Below are 16507 nucleotides of genomic sequence, written 5' to 3' on the forward strand. Positions count from 1 at the left end.
TCTGGGTTATTATGGACAAGTTGGTTTCTGATCACCAGTTGCCCCTCAGGTGTTGCATCTGCTAATTTTAATCCCCACTCTCTGCCAGCCCATATAAGTGATTAACTGCTGGAAGTGGGGTAGATATGCGTTTCCCCATAATGGTAGGGCAGGTGACAGGGGTTTTCACTTTATACAGTTGGAAGGCTGATTTCCAAGCTATATAGGCAGTTATTAGAATAGGGTGCTTATTCCCGAGATCAGATAGCTTCCTGTATGAAATATATTTAAGAGATTCCACCACCCCGGCTTGTGTGGCCTGTAGTTGAAAGTTAGGATTGTTGGGGTCTGGGGTGAACCACCAGGCAATATAATAAATTTGTGCAGCTAGGAAGTAGTAGTTGAGATCAGGGAACACTAAACCACCTTCTGTTATGGGGGCCTTCAACTTGGATCTTGCAAATCTAGGGGATTTTTCCCCCCAGATAAAAGCAGCCTGGATGCCCTCTATATGAGTGCATTTTGATTTGGCTATGTATATAGGCGAGTTATGGAAGACATACAAGTATTTGGGCAGGAAAATCATTTTCAGCAGGAGCATAGTGTATGGTTCATCTTCTCTGTAATCAGTTTCAGATTAACCTCTAGGTATTGGTTGCAATCTCTTGTTATTACCATGCACCAATATTTAAAGGTTTCCAACCAAGTCAGGGGAGTAGCTGGGTATGCAGAGGGGTCAATGTCTGTGTCTATTGGATTGATGGCAAGTCCTGAGTATGTCCCAAATGTGTCCACTAGTTTTAGTTCTTCCTGCAGTGATTTTCCCGGGTCATTGAGGTATAGTAAGACGTCATCCATATATAGGTAAATCCATTCCTCCACCCTTCCCAGTGCAAAAAGAAGTGGGGACAGCCCTGTCTAGTACCGCTCTTAAGGTGGAATGGTCGGGACCTGCAGTTATTTACTTTTTCTTCTGGCAATTTGAATAGTAGCTTAACCCAGTTGATGAAGCTTTCCCCTATATTAAACCTGTCAAGAACCTGCCAAAGAAAGACCCACTCCACCGATTCGAATGCCTTGGCTGCATCTAAAGCAAGCACCGCTCTCGTTCTCATATTGAGTATTTTACATGTAGGTTGGAATACAGCCTCCTGATATTTATTTTTTGCAGTTGCTCTCTGAGGCATAAATTCGGATTGGTCAGCATGCACTATCTCTGTAATTACTTGCTTGAGTCTGTTGGCTAGTATTTTCGCCAAGATTTTGGCATCTGCATTCAATAGCGAAATGGGCCTGTAGGAGCTAGGGAGGAGTGGGTTTTTACCTTCCTTATGGATTAACACTATCGTGGCTTCCCTGAATGTTTCTGGGGGCGAAGCAGTGATGTTATAACAGGCATGATGACATCAGAGGTGGGCACAATGATGTTGGTGGAGTTATGACACCAGGACAGGGCTATTGTATCACTTAGATGCAACTGGTTTGATTTCTATCCAGTTTTCTAAATGTTTTAAAGTGTTGATGCCCAGTTCAAAACCACACAGGTGACTACCATATCTATAGCTATATTTTGCTTGATGAGTAAGCCCAATCCTTTAATTACAGGTATGAGTTCTATTATACAGAAATCAGTTATCCAGAAAGCTCTGAAATACAGAAAAAAACCTATTTTTGATTGATTTGCTTTTTTTGTACTTGTAATAATAAGAAATTAACTGCCCTTGATAGTATCTAAGCCACGTTGAGGTGAGTATCTTAGTATTTACCTGTAAATGTTTTTCATGTATTGGCCAGATTATTGTTCGGGTTTCATAAGGCTGAAAACCGAACAGAAAGCTGAGCCCCGAACAGGCCTTACAAAAACCGAACTGTTTCAGGTCAAAACCGAACAGATGGCAACCTTAGTTACAGTGGTTGTTTGCACCTGAGCCCCCGGAATTACAGGAAGGAATTCATATCAGTTATATCCAATTTGTACAGATTAAGGCTGTTGGGGGATGATGGTAGTTGTAGTGTAACATGTAGTGGGGCACAGGTTGGACATCTTTAAGCTCCATTACAGTTTTGCTCTCAGGCTGGTGCCCAAGCCTGTCTCTCCTAGAGTTGCTATATGTCTCAGTCCCACAGGATCATATCCATTTTCAAATCTGCATGCTAGTGCTGTCAGTAGGGCTGCCATTAGAAGGTAACATACATACACTATTGATGTTCAGGGCCTCCTTATAAGTTACAAAACTGTGGTGCCAGGGCACCTTGTAAAACTATTTTTAAAAGATTGCTGGTCAGGGCCCCCCTACAAGTTAAAAAAAAAATTTGGTGACCAGGGCTCCCCTATAAGTTAAAAAAAACATTGGTGCCAGGGCCCCCCTTACAGGAGGGAAATCGCATGACTTTTTTTCACAAAACAAGGAAGTAAAAAATGTTTTCCCCTTCCCACCCCTAATTTGCATATGCAAATTAGGATTCGGTTCGGTATTCGGATGAATCTTTCACAAAGGAAAATCCAAAATAGTGGATTCGGTGCATCCCTAAAATGTATACATGCAGACAGTAGCGGAAGTACAGGGGGTGCGATCCCCCCTGGGGCCATGCCCTGGGTGCTCTAGTTACGTTACTGCATGGAGAGAAATTCACTGCTGTTTCAACTTTCCAGCAATGAAGCAACCAATCCATTCAGACATACATGACTCCATTTCTTTATTTACTACTAGAGTGATCACAGCTATGTATCACTTGGTGCCCTGGTGAGAATGATAGGGAATATCTTCAAATGCATTCAAGCCATGTCTATCACAGCAGCTCTAGTGGTTTCAACCTTTTATATGCAGATCTTAAAGGAAACTAAACCCTCAAAATGCATATTTTATATGCTGATTTTATTGCACCAGCCTAACGTTTCAGTTTCTCAATAGCAGCAGTGATCCAGGACTTCAAACTTGTCACAGGGGGGTCACCATCTTGGAAAGTGTCTGTGACACTCACTTGCTCAGTGGGCTCTGAGCAGCTGTTGAGAAGCTAAGCTTAGGGGTTGTCACAAATTATCAAGCAGAAAATGAGGTTGGCCTCTAATGTAAACTGATGCTACAGGACTGGTTATTAAATTCTGATGCTAGTTGTACTGGTTTCTGTGCTGACATGTAGTAATTATCTGTATTAATTACCAATCAGACTTATATTGTGACATTTCTATTCTATGTGTACTGTATATTGTGAGTAGGTCCCTAAGCTCAGTAAGTGACAGCAGCACAGAGCATGTGCAGTGAATCAGCAGAGAAGAAGATGGGGAGCTACTGGGGCATCTTTGGAGACACAGATCTTCCCTGCTAAACGGCTGTGGTTGCCTTGGGCTGGTACAGAAGCCCAAAACATAATGTACAACATTTCTAGCTACTTCTTTAGTTAGGCTTTAGTTCTCCTTTAAAATCTATGACCCTGGCTATATAATCACCATACTCCCAAAGCTATAGACAGGCCTGGACTGGGAGTCAAAATAGGCCCTGCCATTCCAAGTACGTAGAGGCCCAAACAGCCCCCTACCAGCCCAAACAGTCCCCAACCAGCCCACTCTATGGTAACTTTCTATGGAACCATACAGCAGCCCTTCTGGCATTTGCCAGAACTCACAGATTGCAAGTCCGGGCCTGGCTATAGATGGGTCTTTGATTTGTGCATTGCCAGTGTAATGTGGCAGCACACAACTTGGCACTTCAGAGATCCGCTGGCATGCCAGGCTAGAGAAAGGCATACGGGCATTCGCAATGAAATGATAACTCTAATCTAAAAGGAGAGTTTGTATAATATTGTGGCAAACGTGTTTTTAGAATAATTTTTAATGCTGCAGTGGGACATAACATGTATGTACAAGTTTTATTTATTAGTTCCAAACAAAAGTACTTTTTTTGCAATATATATGTTTTTCTATCTAAGACTAAACAAAACAGCAAAAATTGTCTTTCAGGAGTATGCATGTTTGGTCGGCCGATGTTGCACCCCCTTACATTTACAGTTGTTAGAACATGAAGGTTTTTCAGATGTGGGGATTTAGGTATCGGCTATTTCATTGTTGTCTAGAATCCTCTGTAGGTTGCCATACTTTGAATCTGCGTTACTCCGCAAGTCATTCACAGCTTTATCCTTTGTCCCAGGGTTCATCAGGTGGCTTCCCCTCCCAGTAATATAGGATTTCAAGAACTTGAAGAACTGAACCAAAAGAAAGCAAAAGGAAATTATTAGCAAGTCTACAGTTCCTGTCCCCCCTCAGTTGTAACTATGAATCTAGAGCAGAGGTCCCCAAACCTTTTTACCCATGAGCTACATTTGTATATAAAGAGAATTGGGGAGCAACATGAGCATGAAAAATGTTCCAGGGTGCCGCAAAATATCCCCTATGTGGTCTGGCAATCTATAGGAGCCTCTCTCTGGCAGTACACTAGTGATGTGCGGGCCTACATGATACCCTCGGGTGGGTTTGGGCCGACCTCGCACGCTTCGTCGCGGGCAGGTACAGGTTGAGCTCTTCTCCTGCTCTCCCCGCCACCGTCAAATGGCGGCTTCTGAGTTCGTCTTTTATAGACGCTGCGCCTGCTTGCCCCGCCGTTTTTGTGGAGTCATCGGCGGGGCGGCACGGGTCTATAAAAGGAACCCGGAAGCAGGTGCGGGCCAAGGGAGGTCGGGTGCGGGTCGGGGAAATCCCGACCTGCACATCACTACAGTACACCTGTTTTTTATACAGCCAAAAGATGCCCCAAAGGAGGAATTCAATTAACTCCTACTTTGAGGCCACTATGTTTTGATCACTGATCTAGAGGGACCTGGCTGCTTATCTGGCCAATCTGTGTCTGGTACATATAATAATCCTTTACTGCAGTGGCGTATCTGTAGAGGAAGCAGACCCCACAGTCGGAGGAGGGCCCGGACTGCGGGGTCTGCTTCCTCTATAGTTAATGACAACCCCCCTTCCCCAGCAGCTCTCTTACCTGCAGCGGGGTATTGGAGTGCAAGTCACTGAGCGGACAAGTGGGTGGAGTCGGGCGGGGGTTGGATAGGGTCAGGACAGTGAGTGGGTGGAGTCAGGTGGGGAGTGGGCTGAGGCAGGAAGTGGGCAGGAGGATTGGGATCGGAGTGAGTTGGGCCCCTCTGAAGATTGTTTTGCAGGGGGGCCCAGTGCACTCTAGTTACGCCACTGCTTTACTGTATTCTTTAGGAATGACGGTGTATCCATCTATGTTTGGGCACCCCTTGCCAAATGACGTATTTAATATAGTTCGTTTTGTGAGTAGTAACCAACTTCTGTAAGAACCCAGCAGATATGCCAATGATAATGCACAGTTACATTTTATTTGATTTTAAAACATAGGAACCAAGAAAATAGTAATTGCAGCATGTGCAGGAAACTTATTTAATTCCTGGTACTTATATATAGTGCCGGCATTTTTTCACAGCTCTTTACAGAGATTATACATCATTCACTGCCCCCATGAAGCTTACAATCTAAGGTCCTGGTTCATACACACACAGTAACTTTATAACTTTATACTCTACAACATTGTACATGTAGAGGGAAGAATAGATTCTACTAGATAGCAGCAAATTCTGAGTGCCAATGTGAAGCAGACAAGAAGCTGGAGCTGAAAATGGGGTACGGCTTCTACAACAAAACAGTGAATATAAATGTGCCATGATGCCACCATAAACTTGAACAAAGCAAGCTAAAGATTTTGGAATGCCCCTCACAGTCCCCTGATTCCTTAGAGAATCGTGGAATGAGAAGTGATGTGCAAGGAATAGTGGGAAAAGTTCCTAGAACAAAAATGTAAAGACTTTTGGCTGGATACCAAAGGCATTTATGAGATGTGCTTATAGCAAAGGTGGCCACTATTAGTGATGAGTGAAAAATTTCATGTACAGATTCAACGTGAACTACCGAGTTTCGATGGCGGGGGGAAACTTTTTGCTTTGCATGTCAAAACAAAAATGATACAAAAAAAAAAAAAAAAAGACGCGCGACAAAACAAAAGAGACGACAGACGCATATGTCATTTTATCCTTTCCCTCTTCTCCGTCCCACTGTCTGTATGAGGACATACGGTATATGGTTTAGTCATTTCAATGTGGGATGCATAGCACCCAGGTATTATCTTTTGGTGGTCAGATTTATTACCAGTCGACCAGAGGTAATGTGAAAAATCACAGACATGTTTTTAAGGAATTGGCTGCACGGAAGCCTTTTTTTCTTTTGAAAATACAGTTGTAGCATAGTGGATAAGAGGTCAAAAATGACACACAACAAAATAAAATTTTGACTATTTTTCCGCAAAGCAAAACGGGCCCGATTTGCTCATCACCACCCACAATTACAGTAGAACCCCCATTTTACGTTTTTCTGGGGGCCAGGAAAAAATTATGTAAAATTAAGGAAAATGTAAAATCAGGGAAATGTGTTAAAGCAACTTTTTCTTCCATTCCATTTTACTTTGAGATACAGTATTTAGTGGGGGTAATTTATCAACACTGGGCAAATTTGTCCATGGGCAGTTACCTATAGCAACCAATCAGTGATTAGCTTTTTAATGCCAGCTGCAAGTAGAACAATGAATGCAGCAATCTGATTGGTTGCCATGGGTTACTGCCCATGGGCAAATTTGCTCAGTGATGATAAATGACCCCCACTTTGTTAATTGCAGCGTTAATGTTATATTATGGGGGGGTCATGTACAAGGCCTCTCTGTCAGTCACATACACAACTTAAAGCAATAAGTGATTGGTGCATGAATGTATAAGGGGCAGACTAATTAGAATTGGCAAAATATACATAATAACATTCATATAGGAAAAAAAGCAGTTTTTGAGTATATCAGGACAAAATTTTGATGTAAAATCAGGGAAATGCACCCCCAATGCATTGTAAATTGATGGGACCACAAATAAAAAATGTAAAATGCGGGAAAACTTTAAATCAGGGTACTTAAAATACAGGTTTCACTGTACTATATTCTTTGCTCCAACTTATTTACTCAGAAAAATATGGCAATTATATTATTTGTATGGTTTGATTTGTGTTGCACATGGATCTAATTATTTAAAGCAAAATGATGGGGCAGTACAGTGGTTCTGGGTCATAGATTTATTCCAACCTGATCAATATCTTTCTCCTGGTACTTCAGTTTCCTCTCACACAGAACATGCAGACAGGCTATGGACATTGACCATATAGTGCGATAGGTACCTGAGATTGTAAGCTCCCAGAGCTGCTTTAGAAGGTGAAACATTACACTTTATGCTTCAATATTAGAAAAACGTTCACAAATAGAAAGTGTTTGGAAAAAGTCGTTATTTCTGGTGATCTATCTGAAAACAACTAGTTGTTTGAAGGTGAACAACCCCTTTAAAGGTGAACAAACACTTTAACGAAAACATTTTCTAAACTTTTGTTCACCTTTAACTTTTAGTATTATGTAGAGATTGCTATTATGAAACAATTTGCAGTTGGTTTTCATTTTTTATTATCTGTAGTTTTTGAGTTATTTAGCTTTTATTCAGCATTTGCTAAGGTCCAAATCCCCCTAGCAACCATGCACTAATTTGACTGGAATATGAATAGGAGAGCCCTGAATAGAAATATGAGGAATAAAAAGTAGCAATAACAATACATTTGTAGCCTTACAGAGCATTTGTTTATTAGATGGGGTCAGTGACGCCCCATTTGAAAGCTGGAAAGAGTCAGAAGAAGAAGGCAAATAACTCAAAAACTATAAGAAAGAAAAAAGGAAGACCAATTGAAAAGCTGCTTAAAATAGCCATTCTATATCATACTAAAAATTAACTTAGAGGTGAACCCCGTTAAAGAAGTAAATTAGCTGTTTTTTGAAGAAACTTTAAAGGCACCTCCACCCAATCTTACATATTGAAATACAAATGTAATACTAAGGAACTTTTCAATATAGACTTATTAAAAATTGGCTTTAAAGTTACTTGTAATTGTTATTGGAAGCAGTATCTGCCTGGTTCATATTCACAGTATTTCTGGTTCTGAAACTATGTAGAGTAAGAGCCAGGGCAAAGAAAGGGATAAACCATTACTGATTTCAGTTGGAATTTTCCAACAAGTTTAATGGTTTTTAATGGTTTTAAAAGTCATTTGTAAAGATGTAATGTGGTGATTCAACTTTAATTTAACGTTTAGTATTTTATAGACTAGGTCATTCTAAACAACTTTTCACTGTGCCTTCATAATTTCTTTTTTATGTTTTAATTATTTGCCTTCTTACTCTTTCCAACTTTTCAATGGGGGGGGTCACTGACCCCATCTAAAAAAAACAAATTCGCTGTAAGGCTACAAATGTATTGTTATTGCTACTTTTAACTACTAAACGTTCTATTCAGCCTCTCTCTTATTCATATTACAGTCTCTCATTCAAATCAATGGATGGTTGCTAGGGTAACTTGGACCCTAGCAACCAGATTGCTGAAATTGCAAACTAGAGACTTGCTGAAAAAAAAGCTAAATAAGTTAAAAACCACAAATAAAAAATGAAAATCAATTATTATCATTTATTTAATCAATAAATTATCTCAGAATATCAATCTCTACATCATACTTAAGGTTAATTTTAAAGGTGAACAACCCCTTTAATGAGTGTGAAAGTTGCTTAGAATAATATTCCCTTTCATCATACAAAAAAAAAAACAGGTCTTAAAAAAAGCTCCCTTTACCTTCAAATGACAGAATATTTAAATCTATTCCAGAGTAAATCTAATTAAGAAATATCAGTAACCTGGTTATAATAAACAGCCACATGTCGATATTCCCCAGTCCGTGTATGCAGAATGTTAGTGAGAGGAATTGCCAGCTGCCTATAAAAGATAAGTGGGCTAGAGATTGTTATGAAATAAACGTATTCTTCTACCAATATAATGTTGTTTATTCGTATCTGTATTTCCATAAAACAATTAGAAAAATAATTGAATGACTTCCACAATGAATATTTAACTAATAATGCAGGAGTTACACTCACGCTAAATGCTTATATTTTGCAAACTTGATGTGAGCTTCCACAATACGGCACATTTGTAGCTAAAGAATGAATGACCTGGCAAGAGCAATGAGAGAGGCACATTACCAGATCTCTGTTGTACGGGTTTTCCAATGACTTCCATTCACCTTCCCTGGACGACTGAGCCGCCACGCAAGCAATAACTAAAGATATCATAGTGACTAATACCAACTGCGACTCTTTCATCCTGGCAAAAAAGCAAAATGTAAATATAGTCAGCAGCCTATATATATATATATATATATATATATATATATATATATATATATATATATATATATATATATATATATATATATATGAAGCTGTGTGTGTAGGGAATAGTGTCCTTACCTGATGAATCACAGTGTTCCCTTTGCAGCTCTGTCCCACTCCTGTCTTATCATCCAGCACAATGCGCTACAGCCAAATTCCCAGCTTCAATTTATACATCTTAATGACAATACTCTTCCCACACTGAGTTTGTGTGCAGATGAGCATTATAAATTGACCTGTTTTGTTCACCCACAAATGGAGCAGCAATTAGTGCCCTTTGAGTGTATTTGTCATGAGTAAGAGGGTTGCTGCGTTTCGCTCGGCAAAGGCTGCGCATGAAGAGGAGATTTATGAAATTTCTTGTTTGATGAAACTTCAAGAGACTCTTGTGTTTGGAGAGATGCTCTACTCCTACGTCATAGACGCTCTTCGCTCCTTTTTTAGACTCTTGGTATTATCTGTAGTTATAATTTCAGCAATTTTCCTGTAAAAGGCAATGTGTGTTTATGTACTTAACCCCTGTGCTGCAATGAATTAGTTTTTGAGCAAGAGAAGAATCCTTGGTTAGGTTGGCAAGCCCCAATGCCTGTGCCGTGGCTAACAGAAGGTAGCTGTTGCTATATAACTTGCTGGCATTTTTATGAGATCAATAATCTCTATAGGCATGCCTGATATACAAAGTTCATAGCATTCATTCCCAGCAGAGCAGTTTTTAAAAGATGTCTGCAGTAATGTAACAAAAAAACTTTACACCTGCCCACTACTGCGCAAAGCCTACCAGGAAACTATCGCGAAATGAAAATGTAATATTAGCTTCAGCATACTGAAATAAGAAAATTTCTATTAAATTTACATTTCAAATTAAATATTCTGCATCGTTTCTAAAAAAAAAACAAGTTTATGTTCCCTATCCCTCGCTCAGCATCTGTTTCTCTTAATTCTGTCTTCATGCAGCAGTTGGGTGTCAGATGAATGATCCAATATATCTTACAGGGAGGCTTCCTTTCCTAGCAGATGAATTAGAGCTCATTCAAATACCTGATTCCAGTACAAACAAAATCTAACAAAATAACTGCCTTTTGCACAAATCCTGCATGTAGAGAGACAGGATTCAGAATGCTCAGGACGTGGGGTTTTCTGGATAACCGATCTTTCCGTAATTTGGATCGTCATAGCTTAAGTCTACTAGAAAATCATGTAAACATTAAATAAACTCAATAGACTGCTTTTGCTTCCAACAAGGATTGATTATATCTTAATTTGGATCAAGTATAAGGTACTGATTTATTATTAAATAGAAAAAGGAAATCATTTTAAAAAATTGGATTAATTTATTATAATGGAGTCTATGGGAGACAGCCTTTCCGTAATTCGGAACTTTCTGGATAACCGGTTCCCATACCTGTACAAACAAAATCTAACAAAATAACTGCCTTTTGCACAAATACTGCATGTAGAGAAACATGATGTCTGATGATTTTAATAGCGTGAGCTGTAATACGTTTTCTAAGCAAAAGAAGCCCCCCTATAAGATATATTGGATCTAACTGTCAATGACTATCTGACACCCAGCACCTGAATGAAGAGAGAATTAAGGGAAACAGATACTAAGAGATGAATAGTGAACATAAACTTGATTATTTCAGAAACAATGCAAAATATTTAATTGATTGTATTTAGAAAGTTTCTTATTTTAGTATGCTGAAGCTTTTATTGAATTTTCATAATAGCTCCCCTTTTTGAACTCTAATTATATCAATCCCTATGGGGGTGCAGACCCTGGGGCAGTCACACCGCCAGTATTTTGCCTTAATTTCTTTAACTGTATTTAAAGGACAAGGCAATGCATATTTTATCATTGTATACAGTTTTTTTTTATACTGCCCGTTTGGTTCCGCCCCAAACCAGTGACTTAACTACCGGGGGAGCAGGGGGTGTGATTGGGCCAGGGCACGCACCCCCTCAGGGCCCCCCCGGCAGCTCACGCGCCACGATTCCCGGCGGTTACGGGTGTACGGAGGGGGGCGGGGGGGCCTAGCAGCGCGTCCCGCGCCAGGGCCCGCCCCCTCTAGTTACGTCACTGCCCCAAACCACTATGATATCTTTAGCTATTGCATGCAGGACGACTCAGCCGTCTAGGGTATTGCAATTGAAAGCAATATTTGTTTATCTCTTTCTGTTCAGAAGTCAGTTCTCCTACAGATCTGTTATTAATCAGCTGGCCTCTGCTACATGTTTTGGGAGTCAGCAACCAGCAGTTCAGAAAATTTAAACAGGCAGACAGATACTGCACAGAAAGGTCACGGTGCCTTAAGGGTCAGGAAAACTTTTAAAGGGGTGGTTCAGTAATTTTAGTATGTTATGGAACGGCCAATTAGAAGCAACTTTTCAACTGATCTTTATTATTTATTTTTTTATAGTTTTTAAATTATTTAGGGTCTTCTTCTGACTTTCAAAATAAGGGTCACTGACCCCATCTAAAAAGAAAATGCTCTGTAAGGCTGCAAACCTATAGGTATTGCTGCTTTTTTATTACTCCTCTTTCTATTCAGGCCTCTCCTAATTATATAAATAATTTTAAATTTGATTTAATCTAAATCAGTGCATTATTGCTAGAGTAATTTGGACCCTAGGAACCAGATAGCTGAAATTGAAAACTGGAGAGATGCTAATTAAAAAGTCAAATAACTAAAAAAAATGAAAACCAATTGCAATTTGTGTCAGAATATCACTCTCTACAATCATCATACTAAAAGTTATCTCAAAGGTGACCAATTCCTTTAAACATCTCAATCTATCAATCCTCAGTAAAACCATGGCAGCTTACGCGTTTTGAACCCCCAAGCTGCTTCCTAAAAAGCGGCAGGCGCTGCTTCTAATAGAAATAACTTTTACAAATAACTAAAATCACTGGCAATATGTAATTAGTGTATATTGGAAAGCGCCATTAGAATTACGTTGTCTTTCATTATACAAACAATGCAGGATTTGGATGGTACCAGCTGTCTGTATGTACAGGCATATTTAGTTGGCCAAAGAACAATGTGCCAGTTGCAATTTGGCCAGCAGTAATTGAATTTTTTCTTTCCTTATTTATATATAATACCATAACATAATACAATGATCTCCATGTTCCAGTTGTAATTATGTTTGGTATTCAGTTTGCCTTTTGGAGAAAAAACCCCGCTCTCAAGCATAAACTCTATATAGAGCCACAATTTGTCCTTTTCAGACCATAGTGACCTAATATGAAGAATGTACTTTTGATTGTAACTAGATTACAAAAAATAAGGGAAAGTAATACTATAATGGAAAAGGGCTATATCACTTTTTCATGTCAGGGAAATCAATTTTTGACATTGCAGAGCAACAGGTATAATCCTCTGAACCAAGTTACTTGCGTGGATTGGAACGCTGCATTGCTTCATTTTAGTTCTACCTTTGGTAAATAACCTTTTGTATATAGTAACCATTATAGCTAAGAATGAAATGGTAATTATCCTATAGGCCAGAGCCATAAAATGGGCGTCCCATGATGCTTAGGCTGGTTGACAATAATCCCTATTAAAGGAAGAGTAATGTCAAAAAATTCAAGTGTTTTAAAGTAATAAAAATATAATGCAGTGTTGCCCTGCACTAGTAAAACTGATGTGTTTGCTTAAGAAACACTACTATTGTTTATATAAATAAGCTGGTGTGTAGCAATGGGGGCAGACATTCAAAGGAGAAAAGGCTCAGGTTACACAGCAGATAGCAGATAAGCTCTGTATCATTAAATGGTGTTATCTGTTATCCACTATTTAACCTGTGCCATATAGCCATTTTTCAATTTCCGCCATTGCTCCACAGCAGCTTGTTTATATGAACTATAGTAGTGTTTCTGAAGCAAACACATCAGATTTACCAATGCAGGGCAACACTACATGATATTTTCATGACTTTAAAACACTACATTTATTGGTGTTACTGTTCCTTTAAAGGGCAAGGAAAGCCTGTTACATGGGGGTTGTTAGTATGTTAGGCTACCCTAGTGAATTCAATTGCTCTCTTTTAACTGGTGAAAAACAAATACTGGCCCAGGGTTCTATTTAAGGGCTGCACTGCTGTCTAACCCTTCTTTCCCAGGTTATCTCTTGCACCGTCAGTTATGTTTCTAGACTTGCACATACATAGTATGATCAATTTCGTGACCACAATAAATAAGGAAGAACCAATGCTAGGCTCCTTGGTCTCGGCTCTTGCTTCTGCTTTTAACAGCCGCCTTTCACCTCGGGAGGAGCCCTCGGCTAATTGGATGCCGCCAAGTCTTACTAAGAGAGGAGCAAAGCTACAGGTTCTAGACAAGCAAAGGGGCACGATCGTCTCACCAAGGAGATGGAAGAACACAACTTGGAAGGCAGGCCAGAAAACACAGCATAGAACAGGCAGGCCGGGCCAACACAAGCAGAGTTAGAATAGTCAGACAGGCCGGATTCAGGATTGGAGAGGTCATGGATCAGCTTGAAAAGGTCAGAATAAACAGGCAGGCAAGGATCAGGATACAGAGTTCAGAATAGTCAGGCAAAGCAAGGGTCAATAACCAGAAGATCAAGCAGGTTTCAATAGAAATAGCACCAGGAAAAAACAAATTGAACCTAACAACGAGCAATGTGTTTTATTACAAAGCCCCTTTAAATACTTAGAATTTAGCACCGTTTTGCGATGTCGTTATCACGCCGGCACATAAACCTGGAAGCGCGTGGCCGCGCGCACCATAGGTGAACCGGTGCTGGATAGGACAACATCAACGTAGCGGGCATCCCCGCCGGAGACACCGCATGTGCCTCCGTCGGCCACTAGACCACCAGGGTAAGCAGCAATCCTTATAGTCAGAGGCTTAATTCACAGGGTCTTCCCGATCGATATCTGGCCACGATATCGATCAGGAAGGTTGGATTTTTACCCAACCCACCCATCGGAGCCGCTTGGCGCATCGTAATTCGACCCCCGATATAGCCACGCAGTTTAGTGGCATATCGGGGAAAGATCCGCTCGTTTGGCGATGTCGCCAAACGAGCGGATCTTTGAGTCTATGGCCACCTTTAGTGCTGGATTGTCAGATACAGATAGAATTCTATTGTTTCTACCTGTATATCTGACGATTTAGCTCTACACGTGTGTGTAGAAACAAACGGTCTTTCTTGGAAAGATCTTTTCCTAGAAAGATCGTAATTGTTACGTCTATGGCCACCTTAACCAATAGCAACCAATCAAATTGTTGCATTCATTGTTCTACCTGCAGGTGGGTGAAAAAAAAAATACGTTTACGGTTTGGTGACTATAGAGTTGATACATGAGCCCCATGTCCCATTGACTTCTATACGTTCTTTAAAATTTTGACTAGAATACATTCAAGACGTCTAAAGCAACTTGGACTTTCTGAGAATTCTTGAAAACGTTTCATCATTCAGCTGAGTTCCTTTCACAGTTGGAGTGACCACTTGGATGAGTAGTGAAACGTTTTCGAGAAAACCATGTTTGGTCAGATGCATGCGCATAATGAGCAAGTATTCGGTTTAAAGATATAGATCTCATACCTATATAGGTTGAACTGACAATAACTGTTTTCTCCCCCCCCCCCCCAAAAATACAATATCCTTATTGGGAATATCTATGTATTATTTTCTTTCAGCGGAAATGTTACAAAAATATAGCGCATTTTGTATCTGCATCCTCTGCTGCCTGGTTGCCTCCCTGAGTGGCCACATTGTGGCTTATTACACTGCTGCTGTGTATGAACACCATGCCATCCTCAACCAGAATTCCACCACTCTGACTGACCGCAAAGCTGCGCTGGAATTTATGCTTCAGAATCTTGACATCTATGAAATGCAAGTGGCTGCCGCAGCAGAAAAGGTAAGAAGCCATTCTTAATCAATCTGACCGGCTGAAAAGAGAGCCTCCACACCTGTTATTGGAATGGATCACATTAAAAGACCGTTCAGTGTAAAAATAAAACTGGATAAATAGATAGTATGTGCAAAATAAAAAATCTTAGCCTTAGTTAGCCAAAAATGTAATCTGTAAAGGCTGGAGTGACTGGATGTGTAACAGAACAGAACACTACTTCCTGCTTTTCAGCTCTCTAACTCTTGAGATAATCAGCGACTTTAAGGGGGGCCACAAAAGCAAACCGTTATGACCCATGTGCCCCCCCTCAAGTCACTGATTGGTTACTGCCTGGTAAACAATCAGTGGAAACCAAGAGAGCTGAAAATCAGGAAGTAGTGTTCTGGCTATTATGTTAGACATCCAGTCACTCCAGCCTTTATACATTAAGTTTTTGGCTAACTAACTATATTAGAAACATTTTTTATTTTACACAGCCTATCTATTTACCCAGTTTTTATTTTTTCACTGTTTCTTTAAGCACAAACTGCATTGGGCTCTGAGCTTGGCCCCACCATGTCTGTATGGGCATCCATGTCTTGGAGATCTCACTTCTATAATGACTACAGGATGTGGGATCAGCCTGTGAACACCACACCAAAAACCTTTCTTTTCTCCACATAAAAATCTGGAACCAGAGGTAAAATTCTGGGGTTCTACAACCTTCCTTCCCAGTTCTAACGCCTATGTTTTCATCTGTTAGATACTGTATTCAGATTTATAAATTAAGGTGATGATTAATTATTGGGAATTGATGTGACAAGTTTTGATTTGCTCAGTAAAGCTGGAAATTGCTAAATTTGTCTGTACTCATCAGACTGTTTCTTATGGTCAAATATTGTTAGTCTCCGTGTTGTAAATAAATGATACCTGCACCCTGCAGTGTGTATACACTCCATATAAGCTGCTTACACCACTGTAAGACCTACAACACTTGTTGGGCAAGACACCCAGTAATGTGAGGGTGGGAAAGTGTTTAGAGAAAGCTTCAGCTGCCAATGTTTGAGACACACATCAGCAATCGTGGCTGTATCGCTGGCATGTCCCATTGTTTTCAGTCATTTTTCTTGGATCTTGCACGCATACATATTGTACCAGATGAACATAGTCTCCAAACTGAAATGTTAAGTATTCGTCATCAATAGCTCAAGTCACAACATTTGAAGAAAAAAAAAAACAAAACACAATATGTTGACTCTCTGAATCCATCATTTCTCTAAGTAACAACTCCCTGTGTGTCATAATCTGGACGGGTAGCTTGTTGTTCATTGCCTTGCCATTGGTATTTTATT

General features: G+C 40.0%; 1 protein-coding gene and 1 long non-coding RNA gene across 2 annotated transcripts in view; one reads left to right on the forward strand and one right to left on the reverse strand.

The window, feature by feature from the left end:
• btd.L (biotinidase L homeolog) overlaps positions 1-16507 on the forward strand; it is a 79060-nt gene that overhangs the window by 56212 nt on the left and 6341 nt on the right. Inside the window, exon 2 of the mRNA XM_018267431.2 lies at positions 14959-15182. Coding sequence (XP_018122920.1) covers positions 14964-15182 — 219 coding nt within the window. The 5' untranslated portion in view covers positions 14959-14963. The remainder of the gene's footprint in view (positions 1-14958; positions 15183-16507) is intronic.
• On the reverse strand, positions 4092-9555 carry LOC121394582. The gene is made up of 3 exons (XR_005961795.1): positions 9366-9555; positions 9099-9219; positions 4092-4179 (listed from the first exon to the last, which is right to left on the reverse strand). It is a non-coding gene; the product is annotated as an uncharacterized LOC121394582 (long non-coding RNA).

Source organism: Xenopus laevis, chromosome 6L, assembly GCF_017654675.1.
Source record: "Xenopus laevis strain J_2021 chromosome 6L, Xenopus_laevis_v10.1, whole genome shotgun sequence".
Classification (NCBI taxonomy): Eukaryota; Metazoa; Chordata; class Amphibia; order Anura; family Pipidae; genus Xenopus; species Xenopus laevis.